The sequence below is a fragment of the Genypterus blacodes genome, unplaced genomic scaffold (genome assembly GCF_046128005.1).
Source record: "Genypterus blacodes isolate CSIRO-AG114 ecotype Tasmania unplaced genomic scaffold, CSIRO-AGI_Gbla_v1 ptg000054l_1, whole genome shotgun sequence".
Taxonomy (NCBI): domain Eukaryota; kingdom Metazoa; phylum Chordata; class Actinopteri; order Ophidiiformes; family Ophidiidae; genus Genypterus; species Genypterus blacodes.
The window spans coordinates 2,906,746-2,932,863 of NW_027466866.1; the positions used below are offsets into that span (position 1 = coordinate 2,906,746).

A 26,118-nucleotide genomic window follows, 5' to 3' on the forward strand; every position below is an offset into this window, starting at 1 on the left:
GGAGGACGTCCTCTCAGCCTGTGAGGTCATCACTTTTTTTAATTAGACTGGATCTGTCAATCTAAGGGAAGCGCTCAGCCTTTAAAAAGGGGCAGGAGTCAAACCTGGAGCAGGATTCAGACACACGCTGTCAACAAGGTAAGGTGCTGTTGATTCGCTGTCTGGGATCCTCTGAGGTGTTGCACTGCACTGAAGAAGAGAAATCTGACTCACATGTTCTTTGTGTTCTTCAGTTTTCAGGATGACTTCAAATCTACTTTGCGCTCTAACTTTGCTGGGATGTGCCTCGACTTTTACTGCTGCTCAGAGTGAGTACTTTACATGTTGTTGTTTTCTGTGTTTGCTTTGTTAAGAATTATAAACCAGATTCTGTTTGCTATCACGTTAGAAATCAGTATACTGCTAACCAGGTATTTAAGTTTGCTTTATAAGTGGGGAAACATAGCCAAGACCTTAACAGCACAGACTCCATTTGCTTTATATGTTTCTCTCTCTGACATATTTATTCAATGTCATTTTGCTTTACTTACAGTGAGCTGTAACGGTAGATGTGGTGCTGAGTACTACAGGGGCTATGGATGCCAGTGTGACTATACCTGCCTGCTGTACGGAGAATGTTGCAAAGACTATGAATCCCTGTGCACCACACGTAAGTCCTCTCTCATGATCTCTCAGCAGCACTAATCATACATGATGTTTGTTTCTGAGCCTGTTGCTTAGTCAGCTACCATAATGCCTAAAACATGGAACAAACTATTTACTATCAATACAAAGAAAAGCTCAGTTCAGTTGGAGATGCCAGCGTTTCCATAGATACCAAATATAACAAAGTAAATCTTTCTTGCGCTTTCCTCAGTTTGTTACCTTTGATATCCATTAGAATCTCAATGTAAAGTGGAGCTTGAACAGTTTGAGCTTGGCAGCACAGTCTGAGATTCCATTGATGGAGCCAGCAGCCAGCTATAGACCACAATTATACTTGTGCAATGAAATATTAGTATTGAAGTATGTAAAGTTATTTCTATTGAATGGTTTCAGTTAAGAAAACCAACAGTGATGGGTCATAAACAGCCACTGAGGCAGTATAGTACAGTACAGCTATTTCTTTTAATGAATGAATGGAAAATGAGCAGGTACTGTCCGTCTTATATTGAGTTCACTTCTAAGTTTATAAACAAATATCAACATGTACCGTTTATCCTGTGCCAGACATTTAAAAATAGTCATATGATAAAACTTTCTCTCTAGAGGTTGAATATGAAAATGACAAAATGGCTTAAACCACGTTTGCAAGTTTTTGCCGTAGTTGTCGTCATCATGCTGTATTAACTGGAATTAATAATCTATGTAGTCTGCTCTGCTGACGTCTTCTGCGTTTGTATTTGTGTGAACCAGAGGACTCGTGCAAAGGACGATGTGGAGAAACCTTCCAGAGAGGTCGCCCATGTAGCTGCGATGCCGAATGCCAGCTGTACAACCAGTGCTGTTCAGATTACACAGTCAGCTGCAGCACTGAGGGTAACATTTCTCTCACTATCCTCAGCAGTATGTGTAGTAGTGATTTACCACGTTAACTCTCTTAGATCAGTGAGATGAGCATGAATGCATGATCGACCCCCGGCTCTCTCTCTCTCACATGCACAAATCAGAACGATGAGGCTCTCACATGATGCATGGATATCTCTTAAGAAAGGAAACAGAGAGATATCAGAGCATCCCGGGATGAACCTGAGCATGTGGAGCAGCATGCAACGCACGCAGTAATCTGCAATGATGCATCAGAATAAAGTTGACAGTATTTTCTGTCTTGGAAATTACAACACAAAGAGAAATCAGTGGACCAACCAGTGTCAAAGGACCACAGAAGACTAAGAAATGTCTTAATGTAACTGATAACAAACCCAATGAAGGTATATTTTATTTGGCAAAAGGTTTCATTTGTACTTTATTAAAGAATTTAGGTGTTTAGTTTTCCACAGTGTTGCACCTCTAACTGAATATTTGTTGAACATGTGAACAGAGACGAGTGGAGCACCTGAGCGCGAGAGAGTGACCCCGACCATCGCCTGTGAGTATCAGTGCAGAGATGCTTTGATAAGATGTTACACACTCAAATACAAACTTATTTGCACGTGAGGAAAAAGTGGCGGGGGGGGGGGGGGGGGTGTTTTTGGTTATGTAACGGCCTCACCAACTGAGTCCACGAGATCACGCCTCACCGGCCACATGAGTCACAGGGAGTGGAGCAGAGGTGGGAGGGTAACAGGCACGAGGTCAATCAATCCTGACACTTCACTCCCTGGAGGTGGACACAATGTGATATTTTAATCTGAGGGATGAGAAAACTGAGAAGAATATGCACAGTCTAGAACTAATTCAATTACATTATATACATCTGAAAAGGGAAAAGAGGAAAAAGATCAATCTATGTAATTTGGATTGTTTGATTATTTGGATTTACTTTCCCACCATTACATTTTAATTTCACTCGTCACTCCGTCATTTACTGTAAATGGTACAGACGATCAAAGTGCTGGTGAGCACTGCCTGAGATATAAATGTAACTTTTTATCTCCATGAGTGTGCAATCAAATGAAACCTCTCACTTCTCACACTATCTTGTAGATACCTACACTGAGAGGATGTCAACCGTCGCGTACGATTCCTATTCTGGGAGCTACCAGGAGGTCTCCGGGGCAAGTCCTTCCCCAGATGGCGCTAGTGGAAGTGGAGATTATCTGCCTGACCCGCTGGAGAATGCCTCCGTCCAACCCACCGTGTCTGACCTTCTGGTGAGCTCTGGCTTGGAATCCACGACAGAGATGTTTTCCGGAGAGCAGCCTTCCACCGATAAACCAACAGAGGCTGTCAAGTTCTACTCCTCCATTAATCCAACCACTGATAGCACAGGTATGATATCAGCCAAACGTGGAAGCAACAGCTTACTTCAATCAGGAAACGATTGTATATCAGCTCCTATAAGATAAGATAGAACATAATTGATCCTGAGGGAAATTGTTGTTGTGTTTGTCCACATCCCAGATGGCAGCGGCAGCGGCAGCGGCAGCGGTCCTTTCTGCCCGCCCACTGACCCCAGTCTGGATCCAGAAGATGATTCCAACCTGAGCAGCGCCGCAGGAACCACTTCAGATCCCATCACTGAGGCGATGACCACAGCATCCGCAGAGGGCTCGGTCTCAGGGGTCTTCAATACATCCTCAGGTTCTCCCTTTACCACAATGATTATGCCAACCGTCATTCCATCTCAAGATCCCACCACAAACATGACCAAGCTCGGGAGCAGCTTGGAGAGTTCGACCTGGTCTGGAACCTGGATGACCACCGACAGTTCAGGCACAGTGGAACAAACCACTGCAGAGCCGCTCGTGAGCACCATGGAGAGTTCAACCTGGTCCGGAACTTGGATGACTGCCGACGATTCAGGCACAGCGATGATGGTCACACCAACACCAACGGCAACCAAGCCCAAACCATCTGAACCCACATCAGAGACCCAGGACAAACCCATCCTGTTCACGCCACCAGCGACTGAACCAACTCCAACAGAACCCGCCTCCAAACCCGAGCCTCTGGACACCGCAGTAACCACCAAGATGGTCACTGACTACCAAGCAGGTAAGGAAGACATGTTGACTACAAGAGGTTGCATTCAATTACCTCAACAGGAAAGAGTTTTGTTTCCTGAAGGTTCAGCACAGACCTCGTCCATCTTGTATGACTTTAATACTGCTCTAAAGATGGAGGGTTCTGGTTTCTTATATACACTTATTACTGGTTGCAGTCTGTTTATGAGCTGGCTTTTATTATGTCTTAGAGTGAACACAGTGTGAACACTTCCTTCTAAGTCTGTGCGTTAAGTGGCAGAGGCAGCAGCGGTCCGTTTTGAATTAGAAATAAAACTCAACATGCTTTAATAGATCTGTGCAGCTGCTGGAGATACAAAATAGGTTTAAAGCCCAAATAACCCAGCCTGTGTTTGTGTTTTGGTTTGTTTGTCTTCATTCTTACTCACTCTCACATGCGTCCTCTTCACAAATGTCTCCGTTTGGACAGATGACAGCAACAGCACCGACCTGTGCAGTGGGCATCCAATCAGTGCGGTCACCACGCTGAAGAACGGCACGATGGTGGTGTTCAGAGGTGGGTGGAGCCTAAAAACAATCACACATCATAGCAGTTTAATCACCAGTTTCTTCAAAACACAACAGCAAAGGAAGGTAACCCATTCATGTGATCTGTTACAGGGCATAACTTCTGGATGCTGGATGCAAACAGGGTGCCTGGTCCAGCCCGTGGCATCACAGATTACTGGGGTGTCCCGTCCCCCATCGACACCGTGTTCACCCGCTGCAACTGCGAGGGCAAAACATACATGTTCAAGGTCAACTTCAACCCCATTATCCTCCTTGGTAAAGTGCTGCACGGGCCCAGTGTTTCATGTAAGATGATTGATGTGATGTTTGCAGGGAGGACAGTACTGGAGGTTTAAGAACGCCGCACTGGACCCCGGTTACCCCAAAGTGGTGTCGGTGGGATTTGGCGGCCTGCGAGGTCACATCACCGCCGCTCTGTCCGTGCCTCAGTACAGCACGAGGAAAGAGTCTGTGTACTTCTTCAAACAAGGTAAACTAAGGACTGTTTGAACAACATTTTCGAAAAATGAATTGACGTGTGTGTGTGTATTCTGCATGATCAAATAGATGCATAGATACTCACATTCTCTCTTCTGTCTTTCAGGAGAACAAGTCCAGCAATATTCATACCAGTTTGGCACCCGTCCAAAGTGTGAGAGGAAAGTCAAGGTCTATCAGGTTTTTCAACAATACCGAAGCCGGCTACCTCGTCAAGCCGGTAATCCAACGTCTCATCCACGCAATTAAACCACCAGCATCACTCTCTCAACACATTTGATCTTTTATGTTTGAGTTGTGGCAGCTTTAACTCCAGATTGTGCGGTTGTGTATAACTCTTAACCACGATGATGATTCTTCTGGGTGTTTCTGGATGTTTTTGTTTTCCCCAGATTGGCTGGAACTCATAAACATGTTTTTATACGAGTAATAGAACATGTGATTTCCCCCCAAAAAAGTGACTCATGCTCAGTGTCAATCTACTAAATAATTGACAGTTACAACATACAGTGTTTGTGGCTGTTGTGTCACGTTACCATTTTGTTTCCCCAGTGTCTGTTCTTGGACCAGCCTTCAACATCAGGACATCATGGCCAGGTTTCCCCTCCTCCATCACAGCAGCTGTGTCCGTGCCGAACAGCTACATCCCAGAGGGATACAAATACCAAGTCTTCTCAAAATGTAAGTCATCAATAAGTAGCGGTGGAGGGATCACTCAAATGTAGTTCCACGTTTCCACATTTTGTTTCGAATGACAGAATGTTTTGAGTTCTGCATTTGTCGGTTAGTTTAACGAGCAAACCCAGTTTCTGCTATAAAGTCTGCTCAGTTTGGATTAACAGCTATGACATCATTTAATCAAGACTTTAGAAATGATTATTTCTTGTTCACTGAAGATCTCTCCTCCCACATGGTTTCCTCTCATGTCCGTAATATGAATTTATTGCATGACTGGTCCGTCTGCAGTAAGACATTTCTTCCCTCAGTGTCTGAAAACCGTAAGGAGGACCATGTGTGCCAGGGTGGGGGAGGGTTGAGACAGAAGCAAAGGTCATAGAGGGTGGGGTCCATTCAGCCACAACTTTAAGTTTATGACGCAACCACAGAGGAGCTTCTAATTTCCATCATACCTCAACTTTAGTGTGTCTAGAATCTTTCCTCCACAACTTCTGCTAGTGTTTGCAGGACTCAGTCTAGTCGTTCACGTCACTAAAGAAACACCACAGCTCTTTAAAATTCAAGTTCTACTGAAGCAAAACTGATGTCCAACTCAACATCCTACCAACCTTAAGAGTGTCGCACACAGTACATAAACACGTAATGAAGCCGTGGACTAACCATCTGTTTTCCTTTGCAGCCAAAGTCTACAATATCCGCGTGGACGGTGGGCATCCTGTTCTTGCGGTCCCTCAAGCCGCTCCATCATCACAAAGCGACTTCTTCAAATGCCCACAGAGAGTATGACTGTAAAACTGTCGATGTTCACAAAAATTGGATCTGAAAATGTTGTAGTTTTAAACTTTATTACACTTATTCGTAAAACACAATGCTTCAGCATGGGCTGCGCTCACAAATACACTTTCCAAGTCAATTAAAAATACTTAAAAGTAAAAAAAAAAAGAACAAGAGGCTTCAAAAACAAATGGATAGAGTGAGGACTGAAGTCAGTATGAACACCGGGGAGCAGTTAGGAGAATGTGGTTGAGTTGGGAATGACAAAGTCTCCCATTGTGGCCCCGACATGTTGCTTCATCAGGCGAATCATCTCCCGTACACACCTCGAGAAGGAAACGCTTGTCCTGGTTTCAACATAGAAAGTTGTGTTAAACAGAGATGTTAAACAATATGCCTGTATAACGTGTGTAATGCACTCAATGTAGCATGTTTGTAATGTAATCATTGTATGATTTTTTGAGAAGATAATATTGTGTGAGTGTGTAATGCACTCAATGTTTTATGTATGCAATGTAATAACTGTATGATTTGTTTTGACAATAAAGACAATTATAATATCATACGAGTGTGTAATGGCATGTAACTTCCACCAAACCAACAAAGTATCATAACAGGTGTAATTCACATTCACAAAGTGTTAACATTGAACGAGCTGCCACTGGTAATCACAGGTTACTGGCTTCACGACTGCATTGTAATGACATCAATCCCAAATGAAACAAACATGATCAATCGTACTAACGGACGTGTACCCTTAAGAACATTACCTCCTCTCTTCATGCGGCCACCGCGGTTCCCTGGCCAGCGCTGCAGCTGTCTGCTGGGTGCAGGCCTAGAGAGTTTGGGTGGAACACTGCTTGTATCTAGAAAAACAAAACGGCAATCATAATGAAAAATTAAAAAAAAAAAATCAAACACAGACACATCACATTAGGAATTCCAAAGAGGAAAGAAATAAATGTACAGTAAACACCAACAACAGCAGGAGTTGTAGTGTACCTGCCGAGCTGGACGAGGGCTCCTGGCTGGTTGAGGGGGCGCTGGCCTTGTCAGATGACTGGCTGGACTCCTCTGGATCTCCAGGGGAAACCACAGGATCTACTGATGCTTCACCACTGGGCCTGAAATAAACACGACAATCAAGCGTCAAAATGTACAATGTGTCTGGGATAATTCTGCCATGAAGACTCAAGACAGGACGACACTTGCATGTGGGACCAAACTATCTATGATATGTTATTAGCTTTTTGGATTCCGTGCGGTGCAAATGTGAACATGGGACAGACAGTCGCCAAACTGAAAGTGAACCCAAATCTGATTAGATTTGAACTGGACTTATTTACACTACATTACATTACATTACATTACGATCATTTTGGCAGACGCTTTTATCCAAAGCGACTTACATTACATTACCACCCTTCGCAGAGGGGGGAGCAATTGAGGGTTCGGTGCCTTGCTCAGGGGTGCCTCGGCAGGGGCTCGAACCGGCAACCCTCCGGTTCCCAAGCGGAAGCTCTACCCACTGAGCCACTGCCTGCCTCATTTACATTCTCACAGACACTTCTGGGGGTCTTAGAAGAGTTGAGTTTACTGAGTAATGTTTGGTAACATTGCACTCGATTTGGAAAATTTATCAGCCCAAAGAGCCACAGAGAACCAAAAAAACTGTTTGTGAAGGGAGAACTTGAAGCTGGGGTTTGATTGAACTGTAAATGTTCGATTGAAGGGATTGAGATGTAGTAAGTTTGTCTGGAGAGTTAAATAAAAAGTTACTAGCCAGTGGCGATTGTGTCTCTAGAGGAGGGTTGCATGAGTGCAGGACATGATGATGTTCCGGGTGCAGTTTTCATATGTGATTCAGTATCTATCCTGTACGTGCAATCACAACATGCTTGCTCACTGGACAGCCATGGCTCCAGACATAGCAGACAGCTGTAACAGCCAAGAAACACTGAGAAACAGCAGTTTGACCTGTCACTGTCCGACTCCAAGAACACGTCGTCTCTCTCCTCCCCTGTACTGGCGGCACCCGGCACAACCAGGCTTGGTGTGGACGTGCTCACCATGGGAACAGACTGGGAAGCATGTTCTGTTGGTTCAGACTGAGCCGCCTCTGAGAAGATTGATACTGTGAGAGAGAGAGAAAGAGGAAAGACAGAACAACTTGTGTTTTGGTGTTCATGAACCTGAAAATGTCAAAAAGGCTGAATTCCTCATTAAATAACAGCTAATCTCTACAGATAAGTGACCTATGTACGATAGATAAGTCATACCTGGAGCAGCCACTTGGAGAGGTGTTGTCGGAACGCTCCGTCCACCAGACTCCTCTTCGTGTGTCGCAAGGAAGAGAGGGCTGTCGAATATGCCGAGACCTGAAACCATGACGCTTTTTTAGATGTCATTCAAATGTATTAAGAGGAAATCCATTTGTGGGAATCGTCTGGTTTCATTGACCCTGAAACCTTGTTCGATCAGCATGTGTGATTCAACACGTGAAGTACCTCCTTGAGATGCGGGCTGGCCCAGGTCAGAGTGGGAGGACGAGCTGGTCTGCGCTAAATCGTCTGGAGAGCCAAACCTGAAGCGAGGCACACCGGCCACTTGGGGAGAACTGAACACACCAAAATCGATGTATAAATCCACAAATGTCACAAAACAGCTCAGAGATTCACAAACTGCTCCACTGAGTTTGTTACTTACTGGACGGCCTGGTCACAGCCTTCAGAGCGGTGTGCAACCACCAGAGTCGGGGTGCTAGGAACCATCCCGTCGTCATCATCAAAAACGTGTTGCTGCAGGAAATGAAGGGGCAGAAAAATATCACATATAAAACATTGACTGTTGATTAAAAGTTACACAATCAACTCGACAACTTCTGTGCTTTGTGGGACAATAGATTCCACTTACACTACTGCCAGGCATCCCAGAAGTGAGTTGAGGGACTCTCCTCGCTAACTGCCGATGAATGGGGATACGCTGTGAAATTATAGATACCAATTACAATTAAGTGATAAAATCAGCAAATTTACAACAAAAATCCTTACAACCATCCTTAAAAGCACAACTTGAATCATAATTGTGACTTTTCAATGAAGTTTGCATCACATTTCTCCCCACCTGAACCTGAGCGGGCGGCCCCAGTTCTGACGTCGGGGCGGGGTGGATGTTCAGTCGAGGCGGCAGCTGGTGCGTTGGTCGCCGGGGTGACTGAGGCATGCGTGGGCCTGAGCTTGTGATGGGTTGTTCTGTGGAGAAGGCCTCCATTGTGCTTCCCTCAACTAGAACAGATGCAGAGATGATGTTGATGAGCACAGGTCTGGTTTCCACTCTACAAACTCTCCTAACCTAATTCCCAAAAGAGTTGCGATGGTGGTATCAAGGTAAGTGTGTCAAGAACACAAACAGGACATGAAGTTCTTCTAGACATGAACCCTACACCCATGGAATGTCCTTAATCTGGGTAACAGTTATACAAAAACTACTAAATCAAGCCACCTTGACGTCTGCTGGTTAAAACTGTCAGAGTCAGGTCAGGCTACCCTCCAGACAGACAACAACAAAGTACAGCTTTCTCAGTCATCCCGAAGTGGTCAGATAACTAATTGCATGGCTGGACGTGCTGTGAGTATGCGGACAGATTGAAGTACATGTGCTCGACAGGGTTTCCTGGCTCTTACAGCTGGGTGTCTGGGAGTCGGCTGGCCTCTGGGTGGAGTCGGACGCCCCCAAACTCTCCTCTGTCTCTGTGCCCGGGTCGGTTACATCAGCTCCCTGAGGAGGGACGAGGGAGAAAAAGGACAAAGGACGAAGAGAGAACGGACAAAGGTTATTAAAAAAAAAAAGTGGTGGAGGCAAAAGAAAAACTTACAAATAAATAAGTCATGGTCAAATGGTCAGAGAGAGATTAAAAGGGAGTATAGAAGAGGAAGAACAGTAAAGGAAAAAAACGTACATTCTGTGAGAACTCCAACAACCCACAGCTTCCGGGATATACTGGCAGAGGGCTACATACAGATTATGATCCACTTTTTCCAAGCAGCGAACAAAGATGACCTTATATAACGGCGCTCACTTTCCCATAAAAACAACCTCTCATATACTCTCGCAACTCTCTGTAAGGGAATACTGGAAGTCAAGTTACTACATTCCCCTACACTGACTTTGACATTTGGTTAGATAGGGACTAAAGAGCGACGCTTCTCCTAATATCAACAGACTGTAAATGTGTATGACAGCAAGTTGCAATGTGAGAGCAGACACAAATTAGTTTCTTCCAAAATGTGAGTTTTGGGCAATGGCTTGTTTTCACCCAAGAGTAAGACGATCCCAAATTGGTGCGAGACTGACCCAGCATGCCGATGACATTTAGAGGCCAAGATTGTAGATAAGCCACTCCGATCCAGGTTCATACACACATGGCAGATAACGAGTAAACCACAGCTGAATTTGTATTTGCAGACACCGACTCATGCCAATGGACACGTGCGTCCAAGGCTGGGGGGAAAAAAGGTAAACAGCTAAAGTCAACACACACACACACACAAACACACACACACCCGGAACGCACGCAGCAGACAGAGTTACAGCATGCCGGTAAAATGTGTGTGTGACGGTGAAATGAGACAGAGAGGAAAAACTGAGCTGGCGAGCTGGAAAGGGGCGCGAGTGTGGGAAGGATTATTGCAGCACACAGGACGTGACCGTGAAGTGGGCGAGGGGTGTAAAGGTCAAACGTGTACGTGTCTTATGGTAACCAGACCTCTGCATCATCTCCCTCGTAAGCCTCGTTGCCATCTCCGCTCCCCTCGTTAGTGTCTTCTCCTTCCTCCCCCATTCCTCCATCGTCTTCATCCTCATCTTCTTCGTCTTCCTCCTCTTCATCTTCCTCCTCCTCATCGTCCTCCTCCTCGTAGTCCTTTGTTGAGCAGTTACGGGGGGAAAACAAGATCGAACATCATAGAAAATGTTTATAGTTTATTTTGTGTAAAAACTGCATGACATATACATCTGTATATTTGCTTGAAACATTTTCCCAACCTGCTCTTCTTCCTCCTCATCCTCCTCTTCCTGTTCTTCCTCACTCTCCGTGTCTGTAACTATGACGATTACTTCGTGCTCTGGCTGGTCACCGGAGTCGGAGTGCACCAGCGTGAACTGTTGCTCCATAGTGTTTGACTGCGAGGCCCCACTCTCGTCCCCCTCCTCCATTACTGGAAACTCCTCCGCCTGCATAGCAAACCAATGACCACACAACTTTACACTAAATCTACTTTCCGACTGCTTGTGTCTTTTCTTTAAAAAATGCTACAGTGGCAAAAAAAATAATATACATTTTGCAACAAATAGCTGGTATTACAGAGCTCATAGGCCCGATTTGGTGTATCAAACAGAGTAGAACAGGTACGTGGGAACAAACTTCTGCTCTCAGGTTAATCAAAAGAAAAAAAAAGTCAATAGTGCTTCTTAAATCAAGTGAATGCGGAAGGCTGCCAATATTAGCACCGCTGTCCTTAGATAGAGGCCACTTTACTTTCCTAGATGAACACAGCCATGATATAGTTATATTGGGATGGTGTAAACATAACAACCTGGCTGGCCTCTGGAGCATCTTGGCTGTCTGTTGGCACCACTCCCTCAGCCTCAGCACTGTCATCTGCAAACATTTCCTCCTGAGGACACGACAATCAACGGTCATTGGACTGCAACAACAATTTCTTCATTGGTAAAAAAAAAATGTGTAAACTTTTAAGGTAACAGTGCCAACAGTGGTTTTCAGTCCTCACCTCCAGACCCACTCTCTGGACGATGCGCAACTTCTTAGATATAGGAGCCCTGGGGTCGTCCTGATGAGCCTCTGTATCAGTATCTATGGTGGTGCTGTTGTCGTCCTCCCGAGGCCTCTTGGACATTGAGGAGGTTCCTGGTGTGGCTGAAACTGGAGATAATGCTCTTGTCTTTTGTGCTAAAAAATGTATAAATAACGACATTTCCAAACATAAGCATGCCCTCACCAGTGCCAAACACAGAAGAGGTGGAGGATGTTGTGGGCCTCTCCACCTGGGAGCTGGGCGCTGCCTCCATGAGTACTGGTGGGAGCTCCTGGTTCGCGGGCTCAGCGTGGGTCATGCACTGTTGCTGTGTCGGTTGCACAAATGCCGTGGCCTGGGTCTGGGTCTGCTGTACAGTCAGCATAGCGCTGGCTAAAGTAGTCTGGACGTTGGGGCTCGCAGAGCGGACCGAGCCGCTTGCACTACCATACACAGTCACATGCTCCACTGGTGGACCTTCAGTTGACTGCATGGCTATAGGGAAGGAAAATTGGTTCAGCTTATTCAAATGTCTTCTTCTACTTCTCCTGAGCCACCAATGCCCCCACGCTGAAGCAAATCCTCTTCACTGAGCCACTAGTAGCGTTACATGTTAGCATTACACAGGATATGATCCATTGGATAGGCTTTTTTTTCTTTTTAAAATTTTGTTTCATGTAGCAAGCGACAACGCATTCAGAACTCATTTCCTGGAGCTTCTCTCTTTTGGTTGGTTTGCTACACGTGAAGCCCATGTTCACGTCTCTGCTGTTACCCTTACCTTCTTGGGTCTCCACCTGTGTGGTGGGCATTACGGTAGCAGTGGGTGTCGGGGTGGGCACAGTTGCTGGAGTGACCATGGGTCTGATGCTTGCCCGTGGAGTGGGTTTGTTCCCTGGGTTGACAGGCTGCTTGTTGGCAGAAGCCACTACAGGTGTTGGCTTAATGTTGGCAGTTGGAGTTTCAGAGGTGCTGGCACTGAGAAAAGAATCACAACAAAAATTTGTAGACATTGATTTCAGAGTGTGGTTTCAAACCAGAGGTCTTGGCGAGCGTGTGTCATACCTGCCCCTGTCTGCAGCTGGGGTCGTCTTCAAACTGATCTGTCTCTGTTCTGCACTCCTCTGCTGCTCCTGGGTCTTAAAAACAGGACAAATGGACATTTGACCAAACCTGTAACTACAAAATGTCTCTCTATCTCTCTCTTGATAGCTATAGAGAGAAAAAATAATAGAAAGAGTAATAAGGTGCAGCCTGTGAAAACTCTCACCTTGCTGGGTCCAGCCTCTGGGGGCTCGTCTCTCTGCTCCTGCCTCTCCTGTTGGCCTCTCAGGTCTCTGATTTCCCTTTCCTGTCGACCCAGGCGTCCCTCATATTGGGACTTAATTGTGCTGACTCGTACATCCAGCTCCTCACGCTGCTGCTTGAGCTCCTCGTTCTCTTTCTGCAACTGGTCTTTCGCGCCTGAGAAAAAATATCTCTACCTTAGGAATCTGTTTCCTGAAAATACATTTCCCTGCTGGCCTTGTTTTAAATTTGTCATATTACAAATGGTAAGTGGAAGTACTAATATAACGACAATAGAAAAACAGGTGACAAAATAAGTAGTAGTGGTGATATTTTAACGCATTGGCTACGTATCTGGGATATCCTGACCCAGACTTCTCACCCATGAGTTGGCTGATCTTCTGTTTGGCAGATATGATGGCCTTTCTGGTCTTTTCCTCCTTGTCAGCCATCTGCTGTCTCAAAGTGTCCTCCTGTGAAGACTTATCCTGTAGCTCCTGCCTCAGCCTGCTGAGCTCCGCCTGCAGCTTGGATAACTGCTCATGTGTGCTGCGCACCTCCACCTCACGCTCAGCAACCACCTAAGTCATAAAGACACGGGCCCAATGAATGATCACAGAAGAGGCAAGGATCGGTTGTGATGGGCTCATTGCTCATAATTGCATTTATTTCCTTTAAAATGCATGTTTATTGAAATACACTGTTACGCAGTGAGACATGTCTGGTGAACATAGTAATGTATAAATAATCTGACCTTGTTGAGGCTCTCCAGCTGTCCCTCCACCTCTCTGGTTCTGGCTTCAGCCTGGCCCAGAGATTCTTTGAGGTTTTGCACTTCCTGGACTGACGCTTGACGGGCCTCCTCTTCTTGGGATGGACCTGCTGCTGCCTTAACTACCAGCTGAAGGAAAAACAGTGGTGTCATTTATTGATTTACTTTGGAAGGACAGATGGTTATCGTCCACTTATAACCAAAAGTATCTGTATCTCACCTTGTCATGTTCTAATTTGAGCTCATCGTACTGTGTCTTGTAACGACGCCCAATCTTCTTGACCTGATTAGTAGTTCGGACCTTCTCTAGGAGATCTTGTTTCTTTAAATTCACTTCTTTCTTCAGCGAATTATTTTCTTCAGTTATCTTTGCCAGATTATCACGTATGTTTTGGATCTGGTACTGCAGGGATGTCAATAAATTTCCTCCCCTTTAAACATAAAGAAATTGGGGGGGAATTAATGCTGAGGAAGGACAAAAACTTGGGGGGACTGAGTGAGGACATGAATACAAATGTTCATAGGGCAAAGGAATAGATTAAAAAGTTAAAGACACAACCAATTCAAACACATTGGTGGCTACTTCTCATACGTAGATGGCTCTACAGTTCAACAACATGAATCATCTCTCACCTGGACACGTCTGCTTTGAGTTTGCTGTTGTCCTCAGTGAGCTGATGGATGCGTTTGAGGTGCGTTTCCTTCTCAGAATGCAAACGTTTGTACTCTTCTGGGTCTGAATCTTTCTGCTGACTCACCAAATTCTACAGAAAAAAAAAACACAACTAAACTCAGTGACCCACATTGAAAACAGTTGCTAAGAAATACTACTGTACAGACAAAAACTATAACACAAGACAGATACAACTATAATAGAAACTCTTAATACAGGTCTATATAAAGAACTCCTTTGCGGTGAATTTATGAAATCACACTTCGTAGGATATTTCCAGCAGCATGATCAAACTGCTGTATGGTGGTGCAGTATCACCAACCTGGGTCCGAGATATCCAGAGCTTGATATCCCCTTCCAGGATTTTCTTCTCTGCTTGAAGCATGCCGGTCTTTTCACTCAGCTCAGAGTTGGCCTGCTGCATTGGCATGACGTCTGACTGCAGCTTAGACACCTTAAATACACCAGGAGAGCCAAAATGAGGTGGATTACATTTATTACCAAAATAATGAATAAACCCTTATCTTATTGCTGATGAATATAATCTACTCCAGCAGTTAGTTTGGAATGAAGTACCTAAGGGGAGTATATACTCTATAACTTGTCACAACAGTATAGCATATATAGAATTTTAAAAACATACACGTACTACTTTATAAAGAACCAATACACATTAAATACCATTCTCATATGAAATGCAGCCAATACCTTAGCCTGGGTTTGCTGCAGTTCTTGCTCCAGCTTGGTCTTCTCTTCTCTCAAAATCTTGTTGGTCTCCACCAATATGCTCATAGTTTCAGTCTTCTTCATCAGCTCTTCGTGCTGAGCCAGAGTCTTTGATGTCACCTGAATAGGAACAGCACCGAGCTATCAATGACACAACGCATCTCTGCCACGTCGCAGTGTCAGCTTGTAGATACATTTTTGCTTCATTGTTATTTATGTTGTTTCCCATTGGTATTCAGCTATATGTAGCAGGGTGGCTACGTGGTCAGGGTGAGTAAATCAGTAAAACTGAATGAACCAAGCACAACTGATGGAGAGTAATGAGTATCAAAGCTGACCTGCATCCTCTCTCTTGTGGCGCTCAAACTCTCCTGCGACTCCTTCAACTCTTGTTCCAGGTGTTCCACCCTCAGGCGGTGACGCAAACTCTCCCCTTGTGCCACCTCAAAGCGTGATTCTGCAATTTCCTTCTCCCGACGCACAAACCTGGGATGGGGGAACAAACGAGGACAGAGGGAGAACATGAAGGACAAGGGGTATATTCCTGGATTTATTTTTTTTACTCCCATCGGATTTATAAACAAGATGTATTTCTGTGTGCCATTTGTTACCTGAGTATCTCAAGGACTTGGTCTTGAGATTTGCCTTCGTCGGTGATAGCGATATTCACGGTGCTCTCATTGGCAGCACGTTGCATACTGTCAGCCATCTTGCTGCTCATTGTCTGGATCTGCTCATGGAGGAGGGTGTTCTGCCTGTCTAACTCTTCATGGCGCTCCTCCATCTTGGACATATTCTCCTGTCAGATTCAAGAAAAAGAAATTTAAAAACGACTCACAATTGGGTCAAGTATGTCAGTCAATAAAATATTCCTGACTTCTTGATTTACGTAAGCAGTTAATACATCATTAACATTAATAATTGACTAAGAAGTGTGAGTACTTTCTGAATATAGAGCTATAGAGTGGACACAATAACGGCAATATACAGTAATGTGACACAAACCAATAGCCATGCAACGACCACTACATCTCTGCTTGAAATGATTATATTAATAACGCATTATGCTGCAAGATAAACTTGTTGATTTCTACCACGAACCTTGTGGATCTTTTCCTGTTCCTCCCAGGAGACCCTCGCCTCCAGAAGCTCAGCGCTGATCCTCTGGGCTCTCTCTTCCAGCTGGTGTTTGAGCTCAGAGGCCTGAGCAGCCTGAGTCTTTGCAGCTTGCAGAGCCTCCACATCCGCAGCATGCAGTATCATCTCTCGCTCGTACTTATCTTGTGCCTCAGCTGCACGCTTAGTCTAAACAATGGGAAAGTAGTGGGTTTTAAGATCAGAAAGCTGGGACAATGGTCTTAAGAAACATCCAATCAGAATGTCCCTATAAAAGCCTTAAATGTAAGTGTAATTAGATGACCGCACCACAATTAACTTCCTCTGTATTAGATTTTAGAATACTCTCTGACCTGCTCCTGGCAATCTTTCATAGCCTGCTGTTGCTGGGCTTCAGTTGTCATCACTCTCTGCAGCACCTCCTGATGGTCAGCCTGAGCACTGCTTAGACGCCTTCCGAGTTGGCTCATCTAATACAAATACATGAAAAAAAGGTTACGATCTAACTAAGCTCATTAAAAGTAATAATTTAAGATTGTCATATACCTGCTCCTCCATAGAGGCGAGGGCCCTCTGCTTCTCCTCCTCCAAGTCTTTTTTCTCTTTCTTTGCTTCCAAAAGCTTCTCCTCCTGCTGCCTATGCTGCTCCTCTGCTCGCTTTAAGCACGATTCAATGGAGGAGCATGCCTGCTCTGACACCTGGACATTACAAGTGCAGGAATAAAAATGTTACAGCATATTTATGTAATTATAATTGTAGGAGTAGAAAATCCTCCTTTTCTTCAGTTTTTATATTTTTTCCACTTTCAAACATTGTGGTTCTTAGCAACTTGTTTTGGAAGACATCACACAATAAACTTGTTTTATTCCCACCTGTTTCTCTTTGCCAAGGGTCTCCTCCAAGCTCTGAACCATAACTCTGTAGTGTTCTATGCTGGACGTGGCCTCCTTCAGGCGCTCTGACAGCTCCTCTGCCACTGTTTCAGCCTGCTGCAGGCGGCCCTGTAGGACCTCCTTCTCCTGATCTAAACTCTGTCGGCCTGAAGGCAAAGAATTCATGAATAGTTATGTTTGACAGGAGAAGAGTTCATATGAGAGACATAACAACAAGGGTGGTGAGACAAGAATCAATTGGACAGCACAAATACTCTGATACTGCTGATAAGTTTCCTGTATTTTGAAATAGCATGTTATGGAAGATATGCTTTGCTATGCATATCGCAATGGGATATCGCTTTATTATTATAGGATTTCATCATAAACTATTTTAAAACAATACACTGAAGCATGTTTGTATTTCTATACCCCTTACCCTTTCTTCCTGCACTACTTAAAATTCTGTGTCAATGCATGTACAAACGTGTGCACCGACCTCTGATGGTGGGTGTGGAGGGGGAGCTCAGAGTGAGACGTGTGTCGCTGCTCCCTAGCTGCATTCTGAGGGCATCGACCTCCAGCTGTGAAGTATTCAGCAGCTCCTTGGTTTTCTGGTGCAAAGCCACCTGCGTCTCCAACTGTCGCTTTGCTTCCATCAGCTGGATCTGTGCATGTGAAATAAGAGTCAGGAAGAAATGAGAGAAGCAAATCAATGATGGCACTGTTCCTTCCAACCCCTGTTTTCATGAGACTTATAGCAAAAATAAGCATACAGAAAAAAACCTCAACTCTATACTTACATCCTGGTTTCTGATGAGCAGGTGGCGCTGTTCCACCTCATGCTCCAGTCTCTTCTGCAGCTGAGAGATCTCCCGTTCCTGCTTCTCCAGCTGGCTGTTGAGGTGCTGACGGGTCTCGGTCTCCGAGCGCTCAAGAGTGGCCTACAACAACATACCAATGAAGACATTTAACTGCATGCATGGCACTTGTTTATCAGGGACTGGTTAATATTTGACCATTACTATCTAGACAGAAGACAGGAAGGAATTACCCGAATGGTCTGGAGGTTAGTATGCAGCAGATTCTGGCTGTGCTGTGAGCTCAGGATTGTCTCTTTCTCCTGATTGAGCCTGACCTCCTCCATCTTTAGCATGTCTCTCTCCCTACGCAGGTTTTCAGCTTGGCCCTAAAAGGAATAAAGAGATAAACGTTAAGGTCATTAAATTTAATTAAGCATCATTCACTCTCAATGCCATTAAAGAAAGAAAGAAAATTTAAGAAAAGAAAGAGGATTTAAACAAAAGTCAAAAGGAAAGTTCCGCTCACGTAGTAGGGGGATATTACATAACCATACCTCTGACATTGAGAATTTCTCCTTGGCAGCTCTCAGATCCTCATTCAGAGTGTGAATGGTCTGCTCGTTCTTCTGTACAACAGCGGCCATCTTCTGTCCTTTCTCTCTGAGGGAAGCAATCTCTTTTCTGTAGCCCTCAACATTGTCTTGCAGCATCTCATACCTGTTATTGTTGAAATGGAAGGTGGTCTGAATCAATTGTATCAGAATAGTAATTATTTGACCAAAACATGGACTGTTGATTGATTTTCACGTTACCTCTTGGAAGCAAACTCCAGCTGGGTAGACATCTTGGCATTCTGGGAGCGGAGGTCACAGAGTTGCTCCTGGAGCTTCTCGCTCTGCTCCATCAGTGCTTTGTCCCCTTCCATACGCTCCTTCTTATAGGTGGAGAACACCTCCTGCAACTGTAGATCCAACAAGATAAGTTAATATAATATGAATAAACTGAGGACTGGCATGTCACTATTTACAACCCAATGGTGTGAGTGACTGCATGCAATTCAGATAAGCTGAGGCAGAGGATGACGGTGAATTTGACACTTTCATTGTATTCCAATTCACTCACTGGGAGAATTTCATTAGTGAAATACTGTAACAATATACTTTCAGTACATGAGCAAATAAAAACAGGATTTCTCAATGTGAGCACAGTGCCATCTAGTGGCAGACAACCTATAACAATCACCCAAAAGTCTTAATCTGCAGTTGGTATTCAATGTGAAGCTCACCTGTCGCAGGGCGGCCTTGGCCTCCAGGGCCTCAGCAGAGTCTGCTGTCATGGAGACCAGTGCAGTGGGTGTTCCTGTGGTAGGGGTAGCTGCAGGCGATCGTCGGGGAGTGGAAGTCATTGAGAACTCTTCAGGTGCCGTACCTTAAAGACAAACATTCAGGAATTCAGCCAATCAGCCAAGTCTCAGGTGGAAGGCAGTTAAAATTAAATAGATTAAAATACAACACAATATAGTTCATTATACGAGTGAAAAATAAATTGCAGGTATGTAAAAAAATCTACACTAGAAATAGTTTAAAGTGATAAAAGTAACTACAAGTTATCAGCACAACTGCTCCTCCCCCTAAATGTGTCTTTTGTATACTTGTTGTTGGAGTTACCTTGTTGAGGGAAGGTGACTCCTGTTGCCTGAGCCAGCAGCACACGGTACATGTCCCTCTGCCTTACAATGGACTCGGTAAGCTTCATCTGCTGGCTGCGTTGCTCTTTCAAGGCTTCCAGCTCAGCCTGGACTTTCTCCATACTCTGCTCCAGTTCACTCCGCCTTAAACAGTTTGATAACTTAATTAACACACAAATGATTACCTGCATACTCAACTATTTCAGTGAGGTGATTAAGAAAGAATAAAACATGGGAAAGTGCCTTGAAACACATTTCTACTTACTTAGTGCCAACAGATTCAAACTCTTCTTCCTCTTGGGCGTCACTGAGCTCCCGTATGGCAACCAGGAGACGCTGATTCTGCTTTTGTAGCTCCTCCACACTGCGGAAGGTCACCAAGTGTTGACTGATAACCTCTGATGCGTTGCTGATGTCTGTTGAACTCACTTCCTCTTCCTGAATGTGATTTCCACGAGCCTCTTCCAGCTCGATCAGGAGAACACGCACCTAGCAGGAAATACAAAGGATGAGTCAAAGAGTAAGATTTTAAATTAATCTCATCTCTCTGAGAATTAGAGAATCTGAACATTAAGACCTTAACATGAGAGCATCAAGATCTAAGGTTAAAAAAGCCAGTAACAATGGGAGGAACAGTCTGAGAATGTACCCACCTGCTGGGCCATGTCTGCCACCTGCAGTTCACATCTTTGGTTGTCTCTTTCCAGGACAGAGGAGCGCTTGGTGGCCTCATCTGTGTCCTTCTGTAGCCGATTTACCTCCTGAAATAAATGCACAAGTAATGCAGACATTTAGATATGTTTCTTTTAAATGCCTATAGGGAAGATATTGTGATTCATAATAAGAAAGCATGCTGTTTTGCAGCAAAGACTCAGGATGTCCATGAGTAGAAACAAGCAACTTGTTCACTTTTCTGATATATGCACCTTAATAGCCTGCTCCAGCTTGTCAGTAAGACTGGCCACTGACTTCTGCATGCGCTCATGCTCATCCCTTTGCCGTTTGAGAATGGGGGCCTTGGCTTCAACTTCCTGCACAATGTCATCCAGATACTTGTTGACCCGCTTGTTCTCCAAGCGCTCCAATTGCAGCTGCTCCTGGCTCTCCACATACGCTGTATACAGCTGGCCAAAAAAGGTATAGTACAAAGAACATTAATAAAATACATAAATAAAAACATTTCTGACTTACAATAAGGACACACAGATTTAGCTATCCATACCTCAGTCAGCTTCATGCCAGGTTTTATTTTGGATACAGCAGCTGCTGTTGGGGACATGGTTGTTATTTGCTCCTCTGACAACACAGAGGTGTTACCAGCAGGTCCTGGACATAAAAGAATTAGAGGATGGGTCAAATGTGATCCACCTCAAAAGGCCTCTTTGATATTGTATCAATAGAAACAGGGGTATGCCACCCCAAGTGTATGCCACTTGAAGGCATACTGATACAAACACACATTACAGAGTCGAGTCTGACCTCTTAGCTTAGAATTTGACAGCAGGTCATTGGCATTGTCCAGCTCTTTTTCAAGGGACTGGATCTGATCGTTCAGCTCAGAAACACTCTTTTCTTTATCACCATTCATCTCCTGCAACCGCTCCTCGAGGCCCTTGTTGGCTGTGACATGATGAAGAAAACAGAAGACCCAATAAGTGAAACCAGACAGGAAACTGAGCTGTACATACAGAGCCGGACAGGGAATCATGTGCAAAAATGTGATATAGAAAAGACTCCAATTTCAGTTTGTTCGAGGACCCATATGTGATAAAACCATATAGAAGTATCATCTTAAAAGGGAAAGCATGAATACAATGTGAATAAACTTAAAAATAAGAATGATTGTGATCTTTGCTTTGCACCTTCTCCAGCATCTTTCAGATGCTTGTGCAGCTCCTCCACAGCCTGACTCAACTCCTCACTTTTTGCCTCAGAATCTGCTGAGGCTCCCTGCCACAAGAATAGACTTATTGTTGGTAAATGTCTGGATGCAAAACTCAAAATATCAGGCAGTCAATCATTAAATTGGTGTTAAGCACATATGTAAGCACTGGTTTATTTTCATCGATGTACAAACCTTATATAGATTGGACAGTTTGATGTTTGCATTGAGCTCATTTCTCAATTTCTCCTCTGTGGTGACTTGTTGCTCCTTCACCTAGAACAAGTAAACTTTTCATCATATTGGACACCTCCTTTAATTGATTCAACCCTTTCAGAGGGAAACATACGTTCTGATCTTATATTTCCAGAACAACAAAAACTGTCCCTGTGACATCCAAGCAAAATGGAAACTTGAAGCAGACACCAAGAAATATAACAAACATACTTCTTTCAGTTTGCTGATCATGTCCTCAGTCTGTCTCTGAAGGTGTTCATTTGAAGTCTTTAAACTGGTCATTTGGTCTTGGAGTCTGTTTAACTGGAAACAACAAAACAACAATTGTTTAGACACCAACATGCCAAACTCAACATCAGAGCCACAATTCAGGCATGTGCTCTGGTCCTCTATCTTTTCACCCATGTCACCCAGCCTCACAGATATGTTGAGGTAGAGTAGAAAGGAACCCACCTCATCATCTTTGTTATCCAGGCTGCATTTGAGTTCCAGGATCTCATTACCCTTCTGTCGGGACAGCGACAGCAGTTCTTCACTCTTAGCCTTCAGTTCTTTATTTAACCAAGTGATCTGGCCTTGGAGCAGCTCCTTCTCTTGTTCCATGCGTTTCTCCTTATACTGAAAACCAAAAACAACTTTATTCAGTGAAGATTTTTCTTTTTTTGCAATTTGTTCTTAGTGAAGCAAATATAGAGAAGGAAGGAAGGTTGTATTCTTTCAACATCAGCATTAAAAACCAGACAATTCAGATAAGTAATGATGGCTCACTTTAATATTGACTTCAGCCGCTTCCAGCTCATCCACTTTAGATTGTAGACCCATTTTAGAGGAGCTGACATCCACCATTCTATCATTGAGTTGCCTGAAGTCATCTGAAGGGGCGACAGAAATCAAACATTAAATCTTGCCACAGTTTTGAATGCACAAAGATGTGGGGACATTTGCCTCCTTCATTTGATTCATCTTTGCATACCATTTAAATGCTGCACTTCCAAGGATCTCTTCTCCAGTGTTCGCAAAAGCTCTCGCTTTTCCGTCTCCAGTTCCTCTTTGGCCTTTGACAGCACAGTCTACAAAATATACATTAGGTGCACATTATTCACACCACCTGCTGCTAATGTGTTACTTCGATTGGACATATCTTACATACATATCTGTTTGTGACAAGTAAGCTATCTCATTGCCGTCAGGGGTAGTGACATGATAAAAATAAGTTTGGCACATAATTGCTTTCCTTACCTGGTCTGATGACAGCCTCTCTTGATTGGATTCATATTCCTTGTTCTTCTCACCGACACTTTTTAGTTCCTCCTCTAATAATGGATTTTGAGAAAGCCAATACATTAAAGAAATACACGACAAACAAATGTAATATAACAAAGATTCAATTTGTTCATTCATACCAAGTTTGGTGAGGTCCTCCTTCAGTTTATTCTTTTGCTGAGTCTGGGACAAATACTCTTCCCGACACTGCTCAAGTTGTCTCACTTTCTCAAAGTACTGTTGCTCTGTAGGAATGGTGCAAATACGGACACAATTGACAAGAATTCCAGACTGGCATTAAACAATTTAATTTGCGATACCTGTTAAGTTATGTTAATAAAAACAAGACCGCTATAACGCTACTTTCACCACCATTCAAGCATGGTGAGCAAAGAAAAACATCCTCTGCCACTAGCTTGTCAGATAGCAGATTAGTTAGCTTTGGCCTGAAAACAAGGAATATCTTACCGCTGTCGACCCTAGATTGCTCTCGCTGTGCCTTCAAAGAGTCTATTGCATATTGCTGATCCGAAAAAGCCTTTTCGAGTTTGTTTAGTACTGCTTTGGGGACTTTAGAGAGATCGGTTCCTTCTAATTCTCGCTGCAGCACTGCCGCCATTTTTGCGACAACGCCAGAACCAAGCGCACGCGCACTATGCAATTTGAGTTTCGTCACCACCACTGGAGCATTGTGGGAAATGAAGTGCTGAATTTCAAACAAACTAACTTTCGTCACCAACACTGGAGCGTTGTGGGAAATGAAGTGCTGAATTTCAAACAAACTAACTTTCGTCACCAACCCTGGAGCGTTGTGGGAAATGTAGTGCTGAATTAAAAACAAACTAACTCAAGCTTGTCAAAAAGCGCTTGTAGCGCTTTTCTTTATATTGTTTAATTCAAAAACACAAAATTAAAGAGTACCTTCAACTGATTCCAATTTTGCCTCTGTCATCAAACTAACAAGGTGATGCCATCGAACAAAGAACAATGATGTCATCCAATAAAAGTTACAACAACGATGTACAACAATCAATGTCAATCAAAATTAGCAAAGTTGTTCTTTACCACTACAATGTCACATCTATACATTACTTAATGATACGTTTCACGTAATGAATTACTAAACGTTATCTCCTACTACACAATGATGTCATCAAAACTAGCTCCAACAAAGATTCCATTTGTAAATTTCCTAATTATACATTCCAGAATAATAAGAATATTGTGAATTACTAATCATAAAGTTTGGTTCTTACAACATGAACAAAGAGTAATAAAAATATAAAAAATATAACAAAGCTAGACGGAGGAATTGGATAGTAGTCATCAGATCATTCATTAAAGTTAAGTTCAAGCATAATAGATGAATTCATTCAATTCAATTAACCCTGAATATTTAAATTTCTTTGCATGCTTTCGACATCTTTAAAGACAGTGGCGCTATACTGATGCTGTGTGTGAAGAAAGGTGAATACAGTTATGAGTCAAACCATTTAGCTTTCTTAAGACTAAGCTTCACTTTCAGACCATAAACTGAGAAGTACAAACATGTCACATCAAACGTCTTCAACTCATCTTGCTGAGCCATAGTAATGAAATGGACAAAGTGACATATGGTCTGTGTGTGCGGCAAGTGTGCTCAAAATCAAAATTCAACCCTCAATCTGATCAAAGAAGACTGAAAGTTAAGAGTCAGCAGAGGGAGCCAACACATTATGCATAGGGTCATCTCTCACTCTCTCGCTCTCTCTCCTTGTGTGTGTGTGTGCGCGTGTTTGAGCATGTGACCGAGCACAAAGCCATAAGCACAAAAGACAACACAGAAAACAATACATCTACTGTTTGTAGTATTTGCCTTTTGAAGTTTTAAACATAGGAATCAGAAAGAAACATCTTGTATATTCCACCAACTACGAAATGCATTTGTTACTGAAGGGCTTTCCAACTATGATCTTGTCTCTATTTAAAGTTAGACGGAATGATTTTATTATTTTATGATTGATTTTATATGAGAGGAACTTTCACTTGCCCCTCTGTGTGTGAATTAAACCTTCGCACTGTTTCAGTTGCACACATTAATTATGGTGCCTAGTGACATGTGGTATGTATGGTAGGTATTCAGATCGTGCCTGGGCTAGTTTTGAGAAACACCTGAGTGATTTATTGGTGCGTAACCGAGGTGATAGAGCCGTGAGAGAAAAGCCAGACGGCAAGATCAAAAGGATCATTAAGGTAAACGCTTCCTCCGGGCAGTTGATTTCTTAAACAATTGGCAGTCACACCTGGATACCAAAATGTACAGTAATCCTGATTTGTAATCTGAGTCTGCCATGTTGGGCGTGTCTGCACCTGTCACCAGGGTGAAACTCGGAAGCATGAGCACTTACATTCCAATCTATGATATTGAAGGAAGTTGCGTAATGATTCTGATGAACGGATGCAGTAGTGACTTCTTGTGTAAATACGTTTTAGTCTTAGTGACAGACGTTAGCACACCTGGAACACAGTGTACCGGGTATATCAAAAATGCAACCCATGCATCCATCCATATTCCCATAATTTTACAACAAGAAGTTAACATTTTCGGCCTCTAGAGTAAATTACTAACATTACTACATACCCTTAGATTTTCACATTTTGCCACCTGATTCCATCTTTTAAGGTACAGATAGCAATTTGCACTTAAGGCATGCAGTCCTAGTGACACAAAGGCACAATCTGCTGTTTTTCCTGAAGGTGGATCTATCCATCCATCCACCTGACCATCCGTTTCTCAGGTCATTCATTCAATGTGTAAAGCTAAAAAAAGAACTGCAGTTTCACGCACTATGGAATCTAGCTTGGGAAATGCCGCCAGTGGACTATGACGTGGGGTTAGTAGG

The 26,118-nt window shown here is 43.6% G+C and overlaps 2 protein-coding genes across 2 annotated transcripts; one reads left to right on the forward strand and one right to left on the reverse strand.

Moving 5' to 3' along the window:
• Positions 1-93: 93 nt before the first annotated feature.
• Positions 94-6,172, forward strand: prg4b (proteoglycan 4b). Its single transcript, XM_076151237.1, has 13 exons — positions 94-138; positions 234-308; positions 533-649; positions 1,396-1,518; positions 2,021-2,068; positions 2,626-2,910; positions 3,043-3,636; positions 4,075-4,161; positions 4,266-4,402; positions 4,488-4,644; positions 4,759-4,872; positions 5,205-5,333; positions 6,010-6,172. The coding sequence occupies exons 2-13, from the start codon at positions 242-244 to the stop codon at positions 6,114-6,116; spliced, it is 1,965 nt and encodes a 654-aa protein (XP_076007352.1). The 5' UTR covers positions 94-138; positions 234-241; the 3' UTR covers positions 6,117-6,172.
• tprb (translocated promoter region b, nuclear basket protein) lies at positions 6,161-23,881 on the reverse strand. Its single transcript, XM_076151242.1, has 51 exons — positions 23,705-23,881; positions 23,377-23,481; positions 23,213-23,286; positions 22,947-23,043; positions 22,742-22,845; positions 22,427-22,591; positions 22,184-22,276; positions 21,932-22,012; positions 21,717-21,804; positions 21,334-21,474; positions 21,077-21,180; positions 20,781-20,978; positions 20,508-20,615; positions 20,120-20,343; positions 19,835-19,998; positions 19,453-19,595; positions 18,980-19,128; positions 18,722-18,884; positions 18,419-18,553; positions 18,168-18,308; positions 17,864-18,032; positions 17,365-17,531; positions 17,038-17,190; positions 16,845-16,961; positions 16,477-16,680; positions 15,987-16,174; positions 15,714-15,861; positions 15,358-15,495; positions 14,972-15,103; positions 14,610-14,740; positions 14,197-14,407; positions 13,959-14,105; positions 13,587-13,785; positions 13,188-13,381; positions 12,983-13,056; positions 12,699-12,895; positions 12,122-12,412; positions 11,894-12,045; positions 11,699-11,779; positions 11,148-11,336; positions 10,870-11,025; positions 9,788-9,881; positions 9,228-9,388; positions 9,018-9,086; positions 8,811-8,902; positions 8,612-8,721; positions 8,384-8,482; positions 8,082-8,238; positions 7,107-7,228; positions 6,875-6,970; positions 6,161-6,451 (listed from the first exon to the last, which is right to left on the reverse strand). Exons 1-51 carry the CDS (start codon positions 23,853-23,855, stop codon positions 6,414-6,416), a joined length of 7,104 nt encoding a protein of 2,367 aa, XP_076007357.1. The 5' UTR covers positions 23,856-23,881; the 3' UTR covers positions 6,161-6,413.
• Between the last annotated feature and the right edge of the window lie 2,237 nt (positions 23,882-26,118).

Coding starts and splice junctions, on each gene's coding strand:
- prg4b (XM_076151237.1), top strand. CDS start 242: ATGACTTCAAATCTACTTTGCGCTCTAACTTTGCTGGGATGTGCCTCG. Junction 650..1,395: donor TGAATCCCTGTGCACCACAC/GTAAGTCCTCTC, acceptor TGTGTGAACCAG/AGGACTCGTGCAAAGGACGA. Junction 4,403..4,487: donor GCAAAACATACATGTTCAAG/GTCAACTTCAAC, acceptor TGATGTTTGCAG/GGAGGACAGTACTGGAGGTT.
- tprb (XM_076151242.1), bottom strand. CDS start 23,855: ATGGCGGCAGTGCTGCAGCGAGAATTAGAAGGAACCGATCTCTCTAAA. Junction 23,044..23,212: donor AGAGGCTGTCATCAGACCAG/GTAAGGAAAGCA, acceptor TATATTTTGTAG/ACTGTGCTGTCAAAGGCCAA. Junction 14,106..14,196: donor TCAAATTAGAACATGACAAG/GTGAGATACAGA, acceptor TTTTTCCTTCAG/CTGGTAGTTAAGGCAGCAGC.